This window comes from Ceratotherium simum, chromosome 26 (assembly GCF_057802395.1).
Source record: "Ceratotherium simum simum isolate JZ-2026a chromosome 26, ASM5780239v1, whole genome shotgun sequence".
NCBI classification, from domain to species: Eukaryota; Metazoa; Chordata; class Mammalia; order Perissodactyla; family Rhinocerotidae; genus Ceratotherium; species Ceratotherium simum.
Genome location: NC_141925.1, coordinates 35,133,859 through 35,149,380, shown reverse-complemented (window position 1 = coordinate 35,149,380; position 15,522 = coordinate 35,133,859). Strand labels below are relative to the sequence as shown.

At 43.1% G+C, this 15,522-nt stretch overlaps 1 protein-coding gene across 2 annotated transcripts in view; it reads right to left on the bottom strand.

Annotated features, from left to right (window-relative positions):
• Positions 1–15,522, bottom strand: part of SDK1 (sidekick cell adhesion molecule 1) — a 917,991-nt gene that overhangs the window by 229,473 nt on the left and 672,996 nt on the right. For both annotated transcript variants that reach the window (XM_087417496.1, XM_087417497.1), the window contains 5 exons: positions 12,235–12,429; positions 9,190–9,306; positions 7,849–8,016; positions 5,531–5,633; positions 3,157–3,333 (listed from right to left, as the gene is read on the bottom strand). In XM_087417496.1, the coding sequence (XP_087273622.1) occupies positions 3,157–3,333; positions 5,531–5,633; positions 7,849–8,016; positions 9,190–9,306; positions 12,235–12,429 (760 nt within the window). The remainder of the gene's footprint in view (positions 1–3,156; positions 3,334–5,530; positions 5,634–7,848; positions 8,017–9,189; positions 9,307–12,234; positions 12,430–15,522) is intronic.

Here is a 15,522-nt window from a genome sequence, read left to right as displayed (position 1 = left end):
TTGAGTATTAGCAAGTATCCACCCAAAGCTAGGTTCCAGGCAAGGATTTACAAACAATGGTTCATTCAAACCTCACAACAACCCTTTAAGGTAAATGATAACAGGCCCAGTTTTCAGGTGAGAAAACCACAAAGGCTGAGAAGTGAGGTAACTTGCCCAAAGTCAGGCAATCAGTCAGAGATGGGAGGGGCCTCCAGTCCTGCCAGGACTGTGACTTCTCCCTGCACTGTCTTGGGTGCGAGGGGACACGCCTCCCACCAGGCTCATCCAGAGAAGCAGGCATTGAAGTGCTAAACACGGAGCAGACAAATACCAGAGCAAGCCAAAGGATGGTCTGCTTTTGAAAAGCCCGCTTTCGTGCTCCTAATTTCTATATTTAACAAAGTAGCTTTTAACACAAGTGGGGAGGCAGGGGAAGCAGGCTTTCATGCTCTTTTGAAGGACAGTATTTAGCTCTAAGTACCTCTCAGTCACTGCTGCAATATGAGATTTTTTTTTTCTTTTTCTTTTTTTGTCATCTGAGTAAATCATGGAAATGTTACTGAGCTCAATTTGAAAGTTCTCTGAGGAGCACAAAACGCCCTGCAACCGTTGAGTTACGATTATTATCATTACTGTTGTCATTACTGATGGTGTAGAGTTAAGACCTATTGGGATCTAAAGATACACCACAAGATAACCTACAACTTTCCCAATTCATTCAGATTCGGAAGAGTGGAGTGTTTATGACACTAACAATTCACCAGGAACAACTGTCTTCCAAATCAGTTCTGTAACCAGTTCTACCTAAATTGGTTTGAATCATAAATCTGCAAATATTTCTATATTTAGAGATGAGGTGTTTTACCATTACAGAAAGCCTATTATTTTATTGATACAGCAACATTTGCCGAAAAACATGTTTCATTTAGAGGGAGTCAAATAAGCAAATAATAGGGAAGATTTATAAATCAGTGGAACATAAAAACTGTGCAGAATAAAAAGAATGTACTTTATTGGAAGTATGCAATTTGGCTTCTGCTGACAGAGTCTTTATGAAATGCTAACACGTATTTATTTGATACCAATGATGGATGATCTAAGAGTTCTTTAAGGTAGTTTTAAAAATGTGACTAGCACAGTGGATTATGTGGATTTGCTGGTCATGTACTCCAATATTATCAAAATTAAAAAAAAACAAGACCCCCAGTATGATGGGAGGAGGAAAGACACAGGACCGGAGCTGAGCAAGGGTTTGGGTGGTGGGCTCTCGACAGTGTGGTCTCAGCCCATCTGTTTGCTCACAGGGGAAAAGCCCAGGGCATGTGAGGAGAATCAGGAGGAGGATTGCCAATGGCCTGTAACACACAAACATTTATTCATACATTCAACCAACCAACATATATTTATTGAGCGCCTATGGTGTATCAAACACTGTCAGGCACTCAAAATTCAAAGCTGTGCCATCCATCCAGGTGCTTTTACTTCAGTAGAGAAGGACTCACAAAAATGGGTGCTTCCACCTGCTGTGATCAATGCTATGAGGGAGGATGGAAGCAGGTACTGGGAAGCACTGTGGGAAACATCCTGGCATCCCAATGACAGGAAGTGATCCGCAGCTGAATCCTAAAGGATGGATGAGCAGGTTCCTCAGGTGGAGATGGCCGAAGACACAAGTCAAGCCACGGAGGCTGCCCTGGATGGAGGACTAGGGAGGGTACAGGTGGGCAGAAAGAGCCCAGGGTCAGTGGGTCCAATGGCTAAAGGCAGGGGTGTGGAGCCCTAGCACTTCCGGCACACTTATCTGTACAGCAGCCTCACAGCTGCAGCACCAGGACCTCTAGCTGATCCTCTAGGGCCACAGGGCACATGTTGTTTCACGACTAAATAGGGTGACCTTTGCTCCCAACAAGTGACTAACCTCTACAGAGAACAAGGGGTTATCCTGGGAGAAGGACCAACTGGGTGGTAGAACGGGGCTTTTTCAGGTACTGGAGGTTCAACAACAGGCCTTTCTGGACTCGCTGCTAAGCATCATTAACCCGTCAAATTCCACAAAGAGGGGCTAGCAGGAAGCTGCTTGTCTGTTCATTCATTCATGTGCGTGTGCATGCAACAAACACAGGAGGCGTGTGCTTGGCACTCGGAAAGCATGTTTTTCATTTTAATCCCCTCAACCAGAGTCTAGGGATTCAAAGAAAAATGAGACATGGCCCTGTATTCAAAGTGTTCAGATTCTATTTTTAGGGAATGATTATTGTCTATAGAATCCTTCCTGGATTGAGGTGAGCAGAGTCTGGTAAGAAAAACCTCTCAAAATTGCCTTTTCTAATGGCCCAGCACGTCCCGTGTTAGCCGGGGATGGCGGCCTGTGCCACTGCAGCTGGCTGCTGCCCTGACACTGGCACTGCTCTGCCTCTTCACTTTCAGGTTTTACTTTTGTACATATGTGCTTGGGGAATATCAGGAGGGCACCATTTTTCAAAAGCAAATAAATACATGTTGGAAAAATAAAATTTGTCAGCAGGCTCTTCAACTTCCTGCCCATAAACAGAGAGGGAATTGTGCAAAAGAGAGCACAAAGATAGAGAGGATCGATGGTTTCCCATCTGGACCCTCTGGACCCCCAGGAAGGCTCAGATTAGAAGCAATGGGCAGCTGCTTGCTATTTTCAGGATTTCAAGAGACTTAATGGAAAGTGTCCATTTACCCACGGTGAGGCAGCTGGCACGAAGTTAAACTTGCAGACTAGTTGGCTTTCACAGAATAGTCTTGCTTAGTGGGCTGACCCTGACATTTCTCACCAATCGGAAGTTCTGATGGGCATTAAACGGAAAGTGAATTTATTGCTACTTATGTGTGGTGTGGAAAATAGAGCCTATTACAATATGGCATCAGTGGGGGAAATATGATAAAAAGCGATCAATGAGGACCAAAAACCAATAATCAAACCATCTAAACCAAGGTTGAAACATTTTAATTTTGAGGTTACAAAAAAAAAATCCCTGTTTAAGTGTACATGTCTGTGAGGCATAAAGCAACGGCCTCTGACTGCTGGCTTGGGACCTAATGTGGCCGTCACACATGTTAAGTGACAGTCACTTGAAAGAGGGAGGACTGACTGTAACGACACAGATAATTATGAGACAGTTAACACTAAACAGCCACAACACTCACATCACTTCCAGCCGGGCCATTCTCGAGTCATTCCCTCCTTCAGAGATAATTTCGCAGGTGTAGTCTCCGATGTCGCCCGACCACGTCTGGCTAATGAGGAGGGACCCGTCCTTCTCCACCACAATTCTGGAACTGCTAGATGGGGTGATGACCATGCTGTCCTTCTTCCAGACGTAGCTGTGGGCCAAGCCAAGAGTCTCGAGTTAGAAAAGATCTTGAGTTAGGATCAAGCTAAGAGTCCTGAGTTAGGATCTTGACCCCTGATCCTTCCCTGTTAAAAAGCAAGCAACTTACGACATTGTGAATATACTAAAAACCATTGAATTGTGCTCTTTAAAAGGGGGAATTTTATGATATGTGAATTATATCTAAAAAAAAAAATAAAAGCAACCAGATATCTTGGTCATAATACAAAAATAGATGCTGAAGTTAAAAACAGGACAATGAAGATAATTGGAAACATCTGGTCTTTGGGTTTGGCGATAGGAAGTCTGTAGAGTCATGATCATACTTGTCACTTACTAAAACCATACTTCACATTCCTGCCCAGGAATGTTCCTGAAGGACAAGAATGTTGCCTGGATAGGAGGCAATGACAATTTAAAAAATCCCCAGAGCGGAATTACCCAACTTCTGAAAAAAAATAGATCACACCCCATAAACATGTTTTCTTAAAATCCAACCATTCTGGCAGATTATCCTTAAAACTGCATTTCTTTCTCATTTAATTCTTTATTTATGACAATTTTAGCACATTTTTCTTCTCAAATGTAGACTCGATGAAGAGCCTGTCGATCCCTCGGATGTCAGTGGGCAGGGGCCACTCCTCACTGCTGGGTGGGATGAAAGTGCTGGCTGGCTTTTCTCTCCAAAATAATTTGCTTGGATTTTCAAAATGCACCAAGTTCTTTAAAGACTGAATATGCACAGAGCCCAGACATTTACAAACTACTTATCTGAATTTACCCTGAGACAGAAAAGGACTGATTCCACAAGAAGGAAATGAATCAACTGCTCACTTTGTGGTGCAGTATTTAGCCGTGATTGTCACTTAGGGCTGGTGTTCCTCAGGGCAAAGAAACCCTGGGACCAGGGGTGCCCCAAGAGGGAGCAATCTAATTCCTTCTCAGGAGGGAGGCTCCAATTTTGTCTGTTTAATCACACACTAAAAGCTATGAGAAAACCACCAAGATCCAAGGGGACTCCTCCTGAGCTCTCAGAGCAGCAGAAAAGCAGCCTTATTTGCCCTTCGTTCTTCTCTCAAATCACACTCCTAAATCATTTAGCAATGAATGAATTCTTTTCCAGGCACGATAGCTATCTCTCAGACAGCCTCCAAGGATGCTCTCAGTAATCTTTAACTTGTTAGTTTTTGTTTTACATTCAACATTCTTGTATTCAACCAAACTTGGATTTTGAGCTCTGGGGAACTCAGAGAGCCAGGTGGAGATATGGAAATTCATGACTTGCCAAACACCTGCCCAAGAAGAGTGAAGAAACAGCTTAGTCTCCAAATCCAGTTAATAATGTATGCATCGACAGCCGTCTCTCTTGGCTCAGAGTGAAATGTTCCAGAAAGAAGGAATGCATCTTGATTCTATCCATTTGGCTAACTGCATGACTTTTGGGCTAAGGCCAGAGTGAAAATACTAGGATGACGGTATCTTTCTTCCTAGATTTATTTTCAAGGCTAATTCACAAAATTAAAAACTATTCTGAAAGTGGCAGCTGTTTGGGAAGAAGCTCACCACTGACAGTTACCTGTGTTTGCTGCCCTGCAATTACCTGGACTGTCTTATTTTTCATCATTACCTTGCTAGTCTGCATTCAAACCAAGACGGGACATCACAGTTCCTTTAGTGAATCTCCAAGTCATCCAGTTCCCTTCTTTACATACATTTTCCTCTAAATGAATCAGATAACTGTGGTTGCCTTTCTTCCATGTGCACATCTCCCTCGCTCCCCACTTCACAATGAAACCATCCCTGGAGTAGAGAAAACCCCTCTCGAGTGCTGCACAGCCCCCACATAAACACTGCTAAAATCCTATTCGATCCTGCTGGATTTTTCTCTCATTAAGTATCAGCCTCTGACAAGTACGTTTTACAGATAGTGTATTAACCTTGGCAGAAAAATCATGAAAAGCTGTATTGAAGTCATGAAGTGGAACATGGCTCACTGTAAATAATACATAAGGCTGGAGTGGAAAATGGGATTTGTGTGATTAATGATGGAGCCCACGACCGTAAGATGCCATAATCAGGGATCTATGGCTGAAACCAAAGTTCTAAAATTCTCCCTTCTCATCTCAACTTCACTTCCTAAGCTCACACAATATTAATGAGCCCCAAACACTGTGTTTGATGGAGCTGACCGGAGGGAAATCCGGGGGTCATGGGTGGCTCCACAGTGCAGCGTGGCCGTGGTCCCCTTAATCACCACGCGGTCCTCTGGGGGGTTAACGATGGACGTTCGATCTGAAAAATACAAGTCATAACTCAGACAAAATTACATGCTTGAGAGTTTCCTCCCTCAGGGGGTAATGAATTGGTCATCGGACATCAAAACCTCCAAGTTTTCTCTTATCTTGGCAAAACGTAAATGGAAGCACTCAGAAACCTTCAGGGAATTGAAAGCAAGCCTTTCCATACTGCAGTGAAGGAAGTCAAATATTCCCACACCTCTCGGGTCATCCCTGAACCTGTAAACCCTCCGGAAGAAAGTGAGAATGAAAGATCATACGCAAATGTTTATCAAGTTCTACACTCTTTGGTAAAAATCTTGACTCTTTCCCAACATAATCAACGTTCTGGTAATTTCTACTCTCTGCATAGCACTTTGTGACTTTGCAAAGTGTTTTCCTTTATGGTGTTTTATTTTACCCTCACCACAGTCTTGTGAGGGTTGTAATATTACTGCTCCCAGTTCTCAGGATGAAAACTGATGCTCGGAAATGTAGGGACTTGCCTGATACCATGGAGCTGGTAAGGAGTGGGCCGGGTGCTAAGTGCAGGCCTGCGACTCAGTCCAGCCCTGTGGCCACCCCACACTGCACAGCTGCCACAGTGAAGGCCCTGGTGACAGTCCCCACACTGCACACCTCTGAGGTGGATGCTGCTCTGGCACCACAAACATCCTGAAACTTGGGAGTCACAGGACTAAGTTCAAGGCCCAGCCTGACCACTTGCCAGCAGGGCATCTGGAAAAACATCTCTGAGCTTTAGTTTTCTTGTCTGTGAAAGGGAGCGGCCGACATCACCCACAGTTGTACAGAATCAAGTCAGTGATGATGGGAAACTCTCTGCAGGCCACACAAGCGTTGTACCGATCCCTCTAGTGTGGTTATGATTTCAAATCTTAGGAAATCCAAAAAATTTTCTAATGAGTGACCTATAGAGATGCAGACATCAGTTTTTCACAAGCTTTTAAATATCTGGTTAATTTTTAGGGACACACGATGAATCAGAAGTGGTTGATGGAGTCGACCACCAAATGGAACAAAACCTCTTTTCTAGTACTTGACAATATTGGCGGAATTTGGCTTCATTTCTTTTAAACTCATGGTATTTTTAGAACACCTAATAAATTAAAAAGGGTCATTTATCAAAGTGGACACCAACTATATCATAGAAAATGCTAAACAGATATTAAATAAAGCACAATAATTTAATTTTCCTTCAAGGATAGTATTTTAACAAATTATTCATCCATGCAAGCTAAAATTTTCTCTTGTCATATACATAGCTTTATGAAAATCTGTTGGGGCCGGCCCCATGGTGTAGCGGTTAAGTGCGCGCGCTCCGCTGCTGGTGGCCCGGGTTCGATCCCGGGCGTGCACCGACACACCGCGTGTCAGGCCATGCTGTGGCGGTATCCCATATAAGTGGAGAAAGATGGGCACAGATGTTAGCCCAGGGCCAATCTTCCTCAGCAAAAAGAGGAGGATTGGCATGGATGTCAGCTCAGGGCTGATCTTTCTCACGGAAAAAAAAAAGAAAAAGAAAATCTGTTAGTGGGCACTGTTTTTGTGTTTTTGAACAATGATTTCTTAGCAGTATAGATATCGATGAAGCGGAGAGGAAAAAGTGCATTGTCAAGTGAAGACACAGGGGGTGGGGGGGAGCATAAATACTTAGTAATCCAATCCTTATGTTCTGGAAAACAATTTATTCTGCATTTCAGGAACCTGTGATATAGATAGAATATAAAGAAAGAAAAGCTGGAGAAACAACAAAGATCGTTCTTTCAGTTCACTCCTAGTCTATAGGAAGCATTCAGATTTAATATACTAGGAGTGTCTTACTTGGTTATAATGATAATACAGAAAAAATATACTTTTCCTAAGATTTTAATTCTTGATTCAGTTTTCTTATATAATGTGTATAAAATGAACCAACCTATCAGTTTTGTTATTTCAGCTAGTTTGGGATAACATCCTTACTCTACTGACTTTAAAAAGTCAATCTTTTATCTCTTCTGAAACGTTCCTATTAAATCTTTGAATATATTTTCTAATTATGCTTTTAGAAACAAAAAAAATTAATTACTCGACCAATTTCTATAAATTAGTTGTAAAAATAATCATTCTCCTTTGATTAGAGAGTCCAAGGGCATATTGACATCCCCTAAGCACAGATGACAGATGATTAAACCATGATTAATAGAAGGTTCCACATGGACCATGGTCCTTACTCCACACAGTTAGTGCTGCAGATGCATTCAGGGATCCTTCTGTGTTAGCTGCATAGCATGTGTAGTTGCCAGCATCCTGGATGAAGACAGGGGTTATCTGTAGACCCCCAGACTCAAGAAGCATGAACCTGGGAATCCGCACAGAGCCACTGGCCAAAATGTGGTTTCCTGAGAAACAGCAGAGAAAACAGGAATGTCAGAACCTTAACACCTGAAAGACAGTCATGCTTAGAGCCACAATCAAGAAAATAACTTGAGGAAATAATCAGAATAAAGTAGAAATTTTATGCACTAAAATAACCTGTCAATATTTAGAATAACGGAAACCAAGAATATCCTAATTGTTCAATATTGAGAGATTTGGTTCAAGAAATTATGACCCATGTATGTGATTATTATCTTTAGGTGATTGATTTTAAGTTTCTTTATATCTGTATGCATTTGAAAAATTTCTATATAAAGCTATTATTACATTCTAAATCAGGAGAGAGAAAAAGAAAATATATAAAATAGGGAAACCTCTTCCTATTTATTAATCTGCCGTTTCCCAGAACTTTATGTGTATAAGCTATAATCTGAGTGCACAGATTACACCTTTGAGAGTTTAGAAGCCAACAGCTGGTTTACCGGTAGCATGAAAAAGAAGTTTTGAAGTTTCACCCAGATACAGTGCACTAAGCATGACCAGGTAATCTATGTGAATCAACACAATTCAGCATGGATTTATTAAGGATGGACTATGTGGGATGTTCATGTAGTGACATGTGGCCCTAACCTGTATAAGGGGCTGTGGGGACTACAGAGAAAGCCTGTGACATGACACCACTCATCACAGGGACTGAAAATACAGTTGGAATTATGAGTGTCACACATGTCAAATGGGGAGGATGTAAATAATGTGTTAGAAGCATCTTTCTTGAAAAAAAAAAAAAAGGATATTGTTCTTAATTTTTAATATTCCCAGGGAAGAACTCCTTCATTTCACAAATGGGAAACCTAGTGCTGGCAGCGCTACTCCAAATCCAATACCTAGTATTTTAAGGAGCCCCAACAGGCCTAAGGCATCTTATGAAGGGCTTAGACAGAGGGAAGTAACATTCACACATTTTTTTAAATGTCTCTTTCCTTTTCTAGATGATAAGCTCCACGAAGCTTATAGGATCTTGCCCTCCTTACTCATCCTTGTACCTCTGGCATTTAGCACCTGGTAAGTGCTGAATGAATGGCTATTTAATCTTTATTGAATGAATGAATGAGAGTGAGAATAACAAAACAACCCTTGGCCCGATGGGCTCATTTTCTGTGTTGGCCATGCCGCTATGGCAGGCACAAGCTACCTACCTCTCTTCCACATGATGGCGGGTTTGGGAGCCCCAGACACCTCACACCTCAGAATGGCTGTCATCCCATCGGTAACCGTGGTATCCACTGGAAGCTGAGTAAATGCTGGCGCAACATCTAAGCAGAGGAGTTAGTGAAATATTCAGTGCGTTGTCCCTCAGAAATGCTCAAACCAGCCTGGGGGAGTAGTCAATATGGACTTTTATAGAACTAATCACAGAAATAACTGTAGCAATAAAAAATGAGAACTTTTCAAGAGTGACTATAACCTTCAGTTATTCGTCTCCCAAGAATTGCCATCCTTGTTTACAGCCAAAAGAGAAATACAGTGTCGTGACGTAATAGATGCACAAGTGGGCACGTGCAGGAGCCCAGGAGGGACTGCGGTAGATGAATATTAATGAGAGGAGAGACACTGATTTACATAAATCCAACAAGCTGCTTTCATTATTAAAAAAAAAAAAAGAAAAAGCTAATTTTTGAATATTAAATATCATTCAAAAGATGACAATTTCACACTTTCTAGGATCTGTTCTAAAAGCTAAAATAACTAGATTTCAAGGATTTCAGTAAAGAATTTCTGGGAAGTGTTGTGGACCCCGAGTGATGGGGGCTCTTCTTGTTCACAGGGGACTGCATGGGCCTCCAATACCCACCACCCTCCATCAGTCGGGAGTGGCTCAGGCTGGCTTCAGTGAGGGTTCCTCTCACGTTGTACTACTTTGATAATGATGAAACCGGAAAGCCCTCAACAACAGTGATATCATCTTCCAGATCTTGTGTGAGGGCCCCTGAGGTGCCTGGACTGGTGCCCCCAGGAGAAGAAGTGGGCACAGCTGCCCGCCTCTCCCTTCACCTGGTGGGAATCCCTAGGAACCGCAGTGAGTCCTGTTGATTCTACCTCCAAAGCACGTCTTGGACCTGATCACTTCTTTCCACCTCTGTTGCTACAACCAGGGTGATGCAGTGGCCTCCTAACTCGTCTCAAGCCTTCTGTTCTTTCCCTCTTAGCCCATTGTACATTTGGCTTTGGGGGGTCTTTGAGAGCTGTAAATGACACCCTGCCACTCCCCTGCTCAAAGCCCCTGATGGGCACTGGTTATCCCTCCAAGCTATTTCCTCCTCCACCCTTGCTCATTGTCCTCGCCTGCCTCCTCTCCGCCTGCACACACACCTAGGCTAGCTTGTCCCTCTAAGGCACTTGCAGCCCCACTCCCACCCCACGACATGCATGTCCCCCAAGATTTTGCATGACAGGCTCCTCTCCCCCTTCAGATCTCAGCTCCAGTGCCACCCCAGAGAAACCGTCCCTGACCGCCTACCCTCTGAGGGAGTCTTTCCTGGTCACTCTGAGGCTCTCCTGTTCTACGTTCTTCACGGCGCTCAGCTCTAGCTGAGTTATCTTGTCCTGTGCTGTCTTCCTCCTCCTCCATGACCCCCTGTCCCAGAAGCATGAGAACCTTGCCTGTCTTCTTTGCAGCTCTGTCGCCAAGCCTGATGGACCCAGAGTGCCTGACACAGATGCTCAATAAACGTTTAAGTGAATGAATACACATCAATTGCTTTACACACTATATTTTCCTTTCATTAAAGGTATTTTAATTTTAAAAAATCCATTTTGCAAAACCCTGTACTTACAAAACAGATAATATAGCATTATCATTATCATGTATTTATTTGTTCACTCTCCAGTTGTCATGGTAACCAGTTTAATAACACTTTCATTTAAATTTCCAAACTGATCCTCCTAAGAACTCTGTGAACTGCACTGGGCTGGCTCCATTTTGACGAGAAAACTAAAGCTGAGAGAAATTAGGTGATGTACTCTGGGTCTCTCACTAGAGAAGGGGCCAGCAAACTACAACCCACGGGCCAAAACCAGCCTCTCCCCTGTTTTTGTAAAGAAAGTTTTGCTGGAACACAGCCACACCCATTTGCTTAGTATCGTCTGTGCTGCTTCCATGCTGCCACAGCAGAAGTGAGTGGCTGCGACAGAAACCATGTCCCTCAAAGCCAAACGTATTTACCGTCTAGCCTGTACAGAAGAAGTCTGCCAATCCCTGCCCCAGAACATCCCGGCCCACAACTACAAGATAGGCTTTGAATAATTCTAATTGATCAAAACTCAGTTTCCTGCCTAAGTACCCAATATTGTCTCTACTGCTTGAAGCAACACTGGTTTCCTATGCTCCAAACTGGAAGATAAATTTGACCCCTGGGCAAGGTTCAAGGCAGTGACTCCTACTTTACCAAAATATATGCATGAATCTTTCAATATTTCCTCAGTCTCTTCATAAGTTTTGGCTGACAAGAGCCATTGGCCCCATACACACTGACATTGATCTGCTTTCTCAAACGGCTCCGACCCCTGAGGATGTCAGCATTTGCTTCCAAAAGGGCAACGTGAAAGGCATAATTCTATCATCACTAAATTCTACTTCATTTTAGAAGAACAATGTTACAACCATGGGAGATTAAAAAGAAAACCCACAGATACAGTGAAAACCTTTACCTTTACTTTGTTTTTCAAAGACAGGGTGCCAGAGTATTTTTGTTAATGGGATAATAAAAGAAACTCACAAAAGAACTATCATTGTTCAATAAAACTAAAATAGAGAATGAATATAAATGAATATAAAAAATGGAAAAAAGATCAAAAGAAAAAGATTAGGAATGAGCTATTCACTTAACAGTCCTTCCAGTCCAAAAAAATGGGGAATTATTTTCTACTTCTCAATAAAGAAGAGCGCTCACGTGCTGGAAAAATTGAAGCTTACATAAGAATAGGAAGGCACCAAGGATTGGGGGAGCAAAGGGGTATATTCGCTGCTCATGGGCTTCGGTGGAGCTTCCCGAGGGGACCACAATGGGTTAAGTTGTGCCTCCTCGGCTGGTCACCTCTCGCCACTGCACCCTGTCCATTTACCTCAGGGGGCTGAACAGATCCTACCATTTTCTGAATGTGTCATATGGGGCAAAGGTTGGGAAGCTCTAGCCTGAGAGCCCAGTCCAGAGGGTCTAGCTCTGCTGATGGGCAATACTCACTGGTAACGTCCAGGTAGGTGTAGGTCTGGATCTCTCCTCCCTCATTAGTGGCAAAGCACTGGAAGATTCCAGAGTCCTCTGGATGCAGCTTCTGGATGCGCAGGCCTCCACTTGAGAGCACTTTGTATCGAGGATTCTGGAGTTTGCTGATGGAGATGGCATCCTTGTACCACTGGAGGGTGGGAAGAGGGACCCCTGTGTAGGAGGGGGAATAATTGGGCACTTTAAAAAAAAATTAAACTTCAAGAATTCCTTATAAGAGGACTTAGGCAAAATGTTTCAAAGGCTAAAATGGCAATATTTCAATAGGCATTTTCTTATCTATTAGTCCTTTACAACCACCCCGTAAGGTGTTTTTTTCTCATCTTATATGAAGAAATCGACACAGAGAAGCGGTAAGAGGAAGAGCAGGAGCAAACTCCCGACGCCCAGGCTGCAGGTCCTTCTGGGCTCCCCTGAGCCTGCGTGGGTTTGGGCTCTTGTCTGGAGAGAAGGCGGTTCCAGCTGTAATTGACTTCCAGACAGACAGGGATCAGGATGACGGTCTTTGCTGCTCTGCAGTGCCCAATTCCACCATTCAGGGCTCGGGGAAGGGTCACCAGGGAAGGAGACAGGACACAGCCAAGCACCAGGTGGGTCCCTCGCTGACTATGTGATCTCGGGCAGAGCACTTAACCTATCCTTGTCTCTGTTTCCTCATATTTGGAAAAGAAGTGATCATCGTAACCTCAGAAGGTTGTTGTGAAGATTAGTTGTGCCAATATACATAAAACTCTTAGAGCCTGGCACAGGGTGAGTGCTCAATGGATAGTATCCTTGTTTATTATTACAACTAACAGCAATAAAAATGAGTGCCATCTTTTAAACAGCCTCTATCTAAGGAGTTGGATATCTAAGTGCAAGTCTACTGTATGGGAGGAGCGATTTTAGGTTATGCAACAAGCACACAAGATGCGTTTGGTTAAAGGTCGAGGAGACATAAGAGGTATTAAGTTGTAGATGTAGGAGAAGTTGCCTTGGTCCCTAAGACACATGCGAGTACAGCAGATGGCAAGGAGGAGCTGCAGGATGGTTCCATTCTTGTACTCCAAGAGTGAACTGAGCTGAGAGCATGGCCAAGACTTTGACCAAGAGGACAAGAGGGTCAGACTGAGTTTAAATGCCCAGCTGCCACTCCCAGGAGCCTCTTCCTCATCCTAATCATATGAGAGCAAAAAATCAGGCCTCAAGTCGATGATTCTGGAGCTGTGCACGATCTAGCCAGCCCACCCTGAAGAAGGTTGAGGTTGGGTTTGGGAGGGATATATGCAGGGGACAAAGCACACGCTTACAGGGATAGAACCTTGGTTGTAAATGAAGGGACTGTCCTCAGCCCGAGAGCATGAGGACCTCTGTTGCTCATCCCCCACGTGGCTGTGGTCAGTACACATAACCCAGGCAGTGATGCACGCATGCCCTGTTCCCCCTGGTGGCATTGCTGCATGGGACAAGCCCTGACTGGGGACATATTGGGCTCCTTCTCTTGGCAGCTTCTCTGGGTGGCTTGGGGGACTAGCAATAGGGGAAGTCTCCTCCTTGGGACTTCTCCCTGACCTTTCTCGAAGCCAAGACAGGTCAAGCCACCCAAGAGGGATGAACTGGGTAGACTAGAGAGGCTGTGCATAGAACTAGACCAAAGCACTCAAGAAAACAAAGTCCTGAACTATGGTGGGCTATGTATGCTTATTGTGCGCCCATGGGAAAATGGGAAAAGCACAGAAATATCTAGACTTATTTCTAGATATCAGATGGTTCTGTACCTGTTTCCCTAAAAATATAAAATGAATTTAAATAAAACACATCTTGACGTGATTCATGGTGAGAAGCACGCCCAAATTCCTTGATTTAAGGTGCTATGAAGCTGTAAGATGTCTTCTTTAATAAATAAAGTTAATGTCGTGGAATATTTCAAGATAATGTATTCTCATATTCTGTTCTTTGCTTTAATTATGTTTCCTGTCACTTTTCATTAAATCAGGAAATTTAAAAAAATCCATCTCAAGGTAAAAGCATAACCAATTCATGCAAAATCTCATAACAGCAATTACATGATGTAGCTTTCATAAAGAATAACCGCTTTGCATGCTGCTTTAGTTTCATTGTCAAAATTAAAAGAAAGCAGTAAATCATATGATGGCAATGCAATGCTGAAAGACTTGTTCAATATGTATTTATAAGTCTATACTTAACAAGCAGTTTACCCTGTAGAAATCATGCAAAAAAGAGCATTCTCTTGTCAAGGGGAAAGCTTCAGATTGCCATTTATTGAAAAATAATTGTTAGTATATAGGGAACTAGGTGTATATCTATTTGGGGGCAACTTCATAAACAGAAATCTTATCCCTCACAGTACTGTAAACTCTCGTTTCTAAAATATAAGCACTCTAAATATTTTATAGCTTCACTTTCACAGAGTTGTTGGCCTTAAAAAGCTAGTGTTTATATAAGAAAGAGCAATGCGACCATAGTAAGGAAAATATTTCCATTTAAAATTCCCATTACTCTTCTCTCACCCTTTTCTTGCCTTCCCCTAGGCTGCATTAGGGGAGCTGGAGCAGAGAAGAACAGAAATAGAGCAGATCTGTCAACAGTGGCCATTGTGAGCTGACCAGGGGCTGAGAACCAGAACTACTAAAGCAGCAAATCTTTTGTTGTTGTTGCACAAAGTGCAGTGGACAGAGAGGAAGGGACTGACGGCCAGACGCTGAGCTCTACAATGACCATCAGTACTGTTCAGAGCGACACCATCACTCCTTTTCAGAGAGGAAAATGACATGCAGGTACTTACGGATGAATAGTATTTGTTCTAAGTCCCAGGGCCTCAGCTCTCAGGGAGAAGCCAGGTGTCCTGGCCCAAGATCTTGCTTTGGTAGTGGATGGATTTGGGTTTGGATCCTGTCTCCATTACCATGTGACCCTGGGTGGGTTACTTGCCCAGTATTTAATGAGCAACTCCTACATGCCAGACACAGGGCGAGGGTTTCATAACAAGTGTCTCGTTGCATCTTCCTGGCTCTGCGCCGTAAACACGCTACTTAACCTTGCTTTCTAAGGTTTTGTTTTCTTATGTGTACAGTGAGATGATAACATCTCTCCTATGGAGCTGTTTTGAACATTTACAAAATTGTTAGTAATCTGAGCCCTGCAGGCTCTTAGAAGAAAATACTCCCCTTTAAGATGGACAGATATTAACATAAAAAAAGGTCCTTTTTATTTCTTGACAATTTCCAGAGCACTAACATAGCTTCT